This window comes from Gobio gobio (genome assembly GCF_949357685.1).
Source record: "Gobio gobio genome assembly, chromosome: 5".
NCBI classification, from domain to species: Eukaryota; Metazoa; Chordata; class Actinopteri; order Cypriniformes; family Gobionidae; genus Gobio; species Gobio gobio.
Window position 1 is genome coordinate 11,536,875 of NC_137101.1, and position 8,761 is coordinate 11,545,635.

General features: G+C 38.8%; 1 protein-coding gene across 1 annotated transcript; it reads right to left on the reverse strand.

The window, feature by feature from the left end:
• Positions 1-651: 651 nt before the first annotated feature.
• Positions 652-8,449, reverse strand: parp12b (poly (ADP-ribose) polymerase family, member 12b). The gene is made up of 8 exons (XM_079817266.1): positions 8,030-8,449; positions 7,035-7,170; positions 5,918-6,173; positions 3,503-3,595; positions 3,283-3,409; positions 2,996-3,164; positions 2,774-2,894; positions 652-2,427 (listed from the first exon to the last, which is right to left on the reverse strand). The coding sequence occupies exons 1-8, from the start codon at positions 8,356-8,358 to the stop codon at positions 2,327-2,329; spliced, it is 1,332 nt and encodes a 443-aa protein (XP_079673392.1). The 5' UTR covers positions 8,359-8,449; the 3' UTR covers positions 652-2,326.
• Positions 8,450-8,761: the final 312 nt, after the last annotated feature.

Sequence of the window (8,761 nt, forward strand, 5' to 3'; positions counted from 1 at the left end):
CTCCATTCAGGAGAATTACGCCTTATCGATATCTGCGGCGCTCGGCAAAGACCCGCCCCTTCTATTTATTCATACGAAACGTATAGAATAAACGAGGCACTGTCATTGGCTGTCCGCAGGATCCCTTAGCAACCCTCACACATGCATCTTATTTTAATTTTATATTAAATTAACTTGATCTTGTTCAAATACTGGACCTTAGTTTTGTCATTTTCTAGGCGCAATCGTAACAAAACACGAATTTTATTGTGATACATTTGTGCTATTTGTGTCTATAATAACATAACTCGGTTTTTTTTTTTTTTTGGTCGATGTACCTGTCCGATACAGTGTTTGAAAAGTTAATATATTTGTATCCCTTATGAAAAATGATCCATGGCTTAACTATTGTTTATATATTTAACCATGCTATAGGCCTACATTTTATGACATCTTTAGGCCTACTGTAGTGACAACATGGTAATTTTGGAAAGTGAGCTGCAATAATATAAAATAATAGGCTACATACCCTTTTCTTTGGCCAATTTGAGACCCAACAAGGTCATATTAACATTAATTTCATTTCACAACCTTTGTGCTACTCGCTAGTATAAGGTTACACTTGTAGACCTGGAAAACCTAGACTTTTTGTATTCAAACGAGTGACAAAATAGGAAAAACAGGGAGTATTTATTGACGAATACATGGTATGAAAAAAGTGCAAGTTTGGTCCTCATGAGCTGATCCATATCACCCCACAAAGGTTCCACATTCACTGAAGGCACACCAGACAAATCCAGGCATGAAAAAACAATAGAAAAATGACGCTAAAGTCACAGTATCTAAATGTGTTGATTTGAGAGTAGGACCCTCTCATATGAGCAGTTATATGAGCTAAATAAATCATAAGCACTTACAAATCACAGATGTAGCCACATAGTTTTCTGGCAAATACAGATCTATTTTCGGTAAAAAACGGTGGAATATACTTAATATTTCTTCATATTAACATGGCTATATTTCAAATCAAAGGCATTGCATTTCATTTCATTCAGAGCAATTATAATTAGATAGATAGATAGATAGATAGATAGATAGATAGATAGATAGATAGATAGATAGATAGATAGATAGATAGATAGATAGATAGATAGATAGATAGATAGACAGACAGACAGACACAGTAATTGCTCTGAATGAAATGCAATGAAATATATATATATATATATATATAGTGAGAAGTTTGTAAAGGCCAATTCACACTGCACAGGACAATCACCAGGGGCCAGTTGCATAAACTTAGCCACTATATTAAGACTGTGTCTTAAGAACTAGTTTGACCAACTAGCAGTTAACCAAGGGGTAATCAGTCTTACCTTTCTAATTTAAATGATACCAATCTACCTTTTTATGGAACTGACTTTAAAAAGATATGACCAGTCCAGACTTGAAGAAAAAAAGTAGATGACTAGTCTTTATGCAACTGGCAACAGATTACAGTATGCCACTTCTCAGGCATTCCACGACCCGACAAACGCAATTGAACATGTGAAACACAAAAAAGCCCATCAGAGTGTCTGTAGCCTTTGCTTGGAGTCTGTCAGTGCAGTGTGAATTGGCTTTAAAGGGATTGTTCACCCATAAATTAATATTATGTCATTATTTCACTCTCAAGTTGTTCCAAACCTGCATGATGTTCTTTCTTCTGTTGAACATTAAGAAAGATTTTGAAAGATTTTGAAGAATGTGGATAACCAAACCGAATAATAGTCTGGGGAGTTTCTGCGATGTATTTTCTACTGCACAAGGGGCATGATCAATGGGAATAGCTCAAATGACTCTGTATGCAATTGGATAGTACTTCAACCAATCAGACCAACGATCCATCGCTTCTCTATCCGTCATCATGTTAAACCCGCCAATAGCGCGCCAGGTGGATAAGCCGGTTTGTAACTGGCCGCCCCCCCGCCCGCAGATTTGTAACAAAAGCAGGATAGAAATATGTACAGGTTTCCAGACTGAGCTGCAGGGCGAAATCAAACCGCTGGCAGATTGGGCTGGGTTTACCCAGTCTAGGACCTCTGACTTCCATAGTATAGAAAGAATACAAATGGAAGTCAATGGGGACCAGAAACTGTCAAATAAAATATCTTCTGTTGTATTCAGCAGAAGAAATAAATGTATATGTTTTTGAACAACTTGAGGTGGAGTAAATGATGAAAGAATTTTCATTTTTGAACGATCTATCCCTTTAAGAGCATGTGAGTGTAATGGCAAGAAACTAAAGCAGTAACTCATAATTTGAATGTCTATCCTCAGGTATGCAAACATAGAGTGTGTTTGTGTGTCACTGGGAAGCTTTCGTTTCCACCTCATTGATAGACACAAAGCATGGTCGTCTGCGCACCCTTCTCTTCGTGTTGTGTTTGGGGTTCCTTTGATACATATCTGTAAACAAAGACAGTCAAATAATAAAATTAATATATAATAAGTTTGTGTTTACATAATATGTGCGTGTACTGTGTATAATTATGTGTATTCACACAAATATGTATATATTTAAGAAATATTTGCATGTATATACTGTATATATATATTTATATTACACATATATATAAATATATATATATATATATTTATTTTTAAATATATACATGCATGTGTGTGAATTTATATATACATAATAATTATACACAGTACACACATATTACGTAAACACAGATTGCTTTTAAATTACATTATTTTATTATGGGTTTTTTTTTCTCCAGACCTGCAATATGAAGGTGTGTAGTACCTTGGAAACTGACATAGTAATGCCTATTGCCCTTAATAACAGTAACTTCTGCATTGCTGTCCTCCTGAAAAGCTTTCTCCAGCTCTCGGGACGTTACAGAGGTCACACGTTGCTTGTCATCCTAAAGAAAAACAGTACTGAAACAAAACCACAGCCTGACCTTAAACATGAATTTCTCTCAGATGAGAGAGTATGGCCACTATGTTTGCAAACCAGTCTCACCGGTTGACCGTACTCGATCCAGTTCTCGTGATCTCCTTTATAGTACCACATCCACTCTGTTGTCAGGATGTAGTGGACGGGTTTAGAGACGGAGGAAACTGTTGAAAGACGGCGCACAGGGTCACAGTCCCTGGTCATGGACACAAAATCCACCGGTCTCGAGCCTGGACTGAGTCCAAGAGAAGGGATGAGTAAAGAGAGTGGGACAGCAAAAGGAAAAAAGGCATAGCTAATGTTTTTAATTACCAAAAAAAAAAGCAAACTCTTGCATGCGCATTTGTACTGACCTGTGTTCATTCTTTGGGTCACAGTAAGCTTTCTCTATTTCCTCCATGTTTCTTAAATCCCTCCAGCCTTTTTCGTCATAAACCTCCCACTTATATGGAAGATTAAAGTGGACAAGAACGCACTGGTCTGAAGCGATAAAAAAACCCCATTATATCTCAACTCTAAAGTAAATATGTTTAAGACAATAAGATCAACCCGAGGTTAGACATAGACACTTACCCTGAAACTTGCATTTCCGTCTTATGAAGTGCAGACAGATTTCATTCTTCTCCATCGGAGCAGCCGGTTTGACGCCTTGATCAGATATCAGTTCTGAAAAATATATAAATATGTACGTATGAATTAATGAATAAACGCAGATGAGCCAAAATATTATGACCTAATATGCCGTTGGTCCTCCAAATACTGTCAAAACATCCCACCGAGGCATGGACTCTACTAGACCCCTGAAGGTGTCCTGTGGTATCTGTAACCAAGACGTTAGCAGTAGATCGAATAGATCGAATGTCTTGGTCCAGCACATCCCACAAATGCTCAATTGGATTGAGGCCAAGGCAACACCTTGAACTCTTCATAATGTCCCTCAAGCCATTCCTGAACAATGTGTGCAGTGTGTCAGGGCGCATTATCCTGCTGAAAGAGGCCACAGCCACCAGGGAACACCATTGTCATGAAGGGGTGTACCTGGTCTGCAACAATGTTTAGGTAGGTGGCACGTGTCAAATTGACGTCCACATGAATGGCCAGACCAAGGGTTTCCCAGCAGAACATTGCCCAGAGCATCACACTCCCTTCACCGGCTTGTCATAGTCCACAGTGCATCCTGGTGCCATCACTTCCACAGGTAAACCGTGCACATGTACACAGCCGCCCATGTGATGTAAAAGAAAACAGGACTCGTTGGACCAAGTGACCTTCTTCCACTACTCCAAGATCCAGTTCTGATGCTAGCTTGCCCATTGTAGGCGCTTTTGGTGGTGGACAGGGGTCATCATAGACACTCTGATTGGTCTGCGGATACGCAGCCCCAAAACGCAGCAGAGTCCAATGCACTATGTGTTGTGACACATTCCTCCCACAATCATTAAAGGGGTGATGAATTGAGAAATCAACTTTCCTTTGAGCCTTTGATATATGAAAGTTCATCGTGATATAAGAATATCCTGTAAGTTTCGGAGCTGAAAACTTCCTTGTTAGTCAAAGAAAAGCTTTTATTGACACCAGGCCCAGAAAACGAGAGATCTCACAATATGTCAACCACTGACGTCATAGAATGCAGAAGCGCCGCCTCAAACCCGCCCACCGACTCATGGAGCTAAATGGGTCGCGCTACCGAGCAATAAACGAGCCAGTTCCAGCTCACGTACGACATTGCGTGTTTGTTCGCTTCATTTCACAGCAGAATCGATTGTAAACAAGATACAGGTCGATACTGGATTTGCAGACATATTGAGATTAAAACACAATGCTGTGCCTCCTATATTGGATCCGACAGGAACGGTGCAACACACTTATGTGAGTAAAACATGTTTTTTTATATGTGTTAGTATTGCCTTGTTACAGATCATTTGATATCTATTGATTACATACCTTAGCACGCTGTCAGGCTGGATAATCCTTTATTTGAAGTGTTATTGGTTCATTCGTGATCAGATTCGGACTTGTAATGCCAGGGCTCGCAAAGTGTGTGTGTGTGTGTGTATACAGGTCGCGGTTATTCACTGATCGGGCCGAGCAAGTAATACAAAAATAACATTCTTTTCTTAATCGCACGTGCGCGTGTTTGTTTGTATGTGTGTGTGTATGGTTTGCGGTTATATTCACATCTGGCCGGCCAAATAATACAAAAATAATATTCCAATTAAATCGCGGGTGGATGAGAGATGAATTGTTGTGCTTGTTTGATGAGCCCTGTGAGCGTTTCCCCAGATGATTCCCACATGTAGGCTACTGAGGGGAGCTGAAGTTCATTAAATATGCAAATATTATCCAATCCTAGCCGTGGGCGTTTACTTCCAAGTCTTCAGTGCGGCACGCCCATCAAAACCAAGCGTTTTTCAGAGAGCCTCAAAACCAAGGCAGAAAATAGCCTATTACTTATTCATTATGATGTTTTGGAATGTAAAAAACACGCGAATGTCATAAGTTGACCTCAGACAACAGTATAATTTTTTTTTAAAAAGCCAGTTCATGACACCTTAAAAATGTTTGTGTGACTTGTGCCACAGTAGACTTTCTGTTGGCTCGGACAAGACGGAGTAGCCTTTGTTGCCCTCGTGCATCGATGAGCCTTGGCCGCCCAACACCCTGTCACCAGTTTGTGGTTTGACCCTCCTCAAACCACTGTTGCTAATTTATAACCACTGCTGACCGGGAGCAACCCACAAGCCTTGCCGTTTCAGAGATACACTGACCCAGTTGTCTTGGCCCTTGTCAAAGTCGATCAGATCTTCATTCCTACCATTTCTCCTGCTACACCCAACATGTTTTATTATGAGAACTGAATGTTTAACCCAGACCTTAATATGTGGCCTTGTCAGGAGACGATCAACGATACACACTTCACCTGTGACTGGACATAATATCTTGGCTCATCAGCGTATAATACGTGTGAATGAATATAAGTCCTCTTACCACTGCTCAGAGCTTGTGAGTTCAGGCGATAAACGCTCTGGTAGATGTAGGGCAGGTCATGGATGATGTCACCACCGAGACCCCGCTCCTCCAGCATCCTGCGGCTGTGCTCGTCGATGCCGTGATGCCGTTTGCACTTGGGGCCGAACAGGCAGTCGTCTTGCACAAAGTGCTGACAAATATGCACCTTAGTGCAGCGCTCCATAAAGGTACAGGCCCCGAAAAGCCCCGTGCTTTTATTATAGTGAGCACACACCTGCGTACATACAGCACGACAGGGATTCTTTCAATATCAGAGTTATATGCACATTACAATATTACAAAACCCACACATGCATTTATTGATAATTCAATTAAACTAATGAAATGCCTTACACACACACTGTGAAACTTCTAGATTAAACCAGTGCGTCACAGAGCTCAGCAAAACGTTCTACTTTACCTGTTCACAGGACATTCTCCTTTTTTTCTTTTTTTTTTTCTTTTCTTTTTTTTTGGTCCAAACCAAAGCGGAGAAACACACTTAGGATCTTAGAACATCTTAGAATATCTCTCCATCAGCAACTCTTCATCCTGAACGCGGACCACAAATCTTCTCAAATCACCATTTGTTTCTTTTTTTGTTTTTACATTAATATACTGACTGGAACGCTGATGAAGTAGAGCTTCATCTTGATGACTTTTCTTGCTTTTTTTTTTTTTTTTATATCTTTTTCTGAAGATTTTTTTTAAGATTACCAGCTTTTCATCTTTTCCAGGACATAACGCAGAAAACAAGCTCCTTTAGTGTTCTGATGGACTAATGCTACACTCAAACATTCAATTACTTCACACTGTGACATTGTATATTTGGGTGTAACCAGCCGATGATTCAAACACGTCAGAACAAATGTCTGAGCGGTTACGTGAGCTCTGTTCTACTCTGTAAACGTCTCGCAACTGAGAACACAGCGAAAGAAACGGAGAAGGGCGTTTCAAACGTCAGGAGAGGTACCTGGAACGCAGAAATATCCCAATCATAGCATGAGTTTGGCTTCGGGGAGGAATTCTCTCATGAGAATGGAGTCCAAAAGACATTTAGGTAGCTATTTAAGCCTTCCTGTTTGTATTTCCTCACCTCTGGCAGTAGGGCAGGATCGTTCTGGAGCAGAAGCAGGAAGAGATCATCCTCGTTCAGTTCATGAAGGGTACACTCCCGCAGAAGGGGATAGTTATGTTGTGACTGGATATTATGGGAGAATTTACACTCCTTCCTGACAAACACAACCACAAAAAGCATATAATGATTTTTGTTCTCTACTTAATTCCCAAACTTTGGTTACACTTTATCTTAAGGTGCCCTTTTTATCATGCATTTAAGTGCTGAGTAAAATTAACTAACATGTACTTACTATATAATTAGGGTGGAGGTATGTAATTTATTACTACTGTAAGTACATGTAACATATCTAACAAAGACACTGTAAAATAAAGAGATTGAACGATATTGCTTTTACATGCCCAATTAAATTTTTAATGTCTTTGATAACCGATAGCCTATGCATTTTTATTTCTGCTTTTTGACAAATAAAAACTAAATTATCATTTTACTTCATACCACAATGAAAACATAATATGCATTGTGAATATTTTATTTATTGTTATTATTTGAGTAACTATCCAAGCAATATATTACATTAATTAATATACGTTTGAATAGAGTTGCTGGGTGCTATTATTAATAATAACGAATTACGTGGTAATTCATATTATAATAATCAACTACGTATAAAGATTTTTATAAATAATATATACATAGATTTAAAAAAGCACACGCCAATTTCTAAGCTTCATTATGTTCAAAGAAGCAAATGAACAAAAGAAAGTCATAAATATTAATAAAATATTCTAGATAAGTTAAATCGCATGGGTCATACAGAACTTAAAATGCGTTATGAATTGCTAATTTCTCATGCCACTAAAATGACATGATGAAAGCTAACAGCTGTTGTTATTTTTTGTCTTGTATTAACGCATTTGTCCTTTTAAGGATAAAATAACTTTATGCACTACATTTAGTTAATATAATAGGACAATCTTACACTAGATATCCAGATGTTCTTCCAACCTTACCTTCCTTTCCCATATCTGCAGTTGCCATAAACAAAATACTTGCACAGATGTAAATCCTGACACTCGTAACATTCATTTTTGGAATATTTCTTGCAGAGTCGCAGGGATGTTTTCGCGACAACGATGTAGTCCGACTCTCCATCCTCTGTTCTAGGTCTGCTCTGGACCACTGTGAAGCGGGCACATTTCTTAACGATGTACCAGAAATCTGCTTCGGTTATCTCAAAGCGCTGGAAGACCCTCCGGTGCAGCAGAGATATCTCCATTGAGCCTTTATTGCTGCATAATATGCTGGTCGCATGATGTATAATCCGAGAGTAGCCGGACATATCCGCGCAGAAGTGAGACCACTGCTGGCCTGCTGGCTGTGCGTCTGTGTATTTCCAAATGTCTAATCTGCGTTTCTACAGAAATGAAAGCGGAAATTGTGATAGCACTATGATTCATGCCAAGTACTACCCAGTGCCAGCTTTATTTTCAAAATAAAGGTCTCGCGGAAAACTCCCCCTCAGGCGGTCCTGAAGAAACTTTTTACTGGAGTAGTAAAAATCCACACTATGGATTCCATTATATCAACAATTTTTTTATTAACCATTGTTTTGTTTATGTTATGTATGTAACATTTATATTTTTGAAATCTACATATAATGATTTATATATTTTTTTGAATTATTAGTAGTAGTAACATTATTTTATTTGTATTAACATACTATTTGTATTTTTTATATTGTT

What these genes read in the sequence shown, in the direction of transcription:
- parp12b (XM_079817266.1), bottom strand. Translation starts at nt 8,358, where the DNA reads ATGTCCGGCTACTCTCGGATTATACATCATGCGACCAGCATATTATGC. An exon ending in ATCCTGCCCTACTGCCAGAG is followed by an intron (nt 6,174 to 7,034) that starts GTGAGGAAATAC and finishes GTATGTACGCAG; the next exon opens with GTGTGTGCTCACTATAATAA. An exon ending in GGATCGAGTACGGTCAACCG is followed by an intron (nt 2,895 to 2,995) that starts GTGAGACTGGTT and finishes GTTTTTCTTTAG; the next exon opens with GATGACAAGCAACGTGTGAC.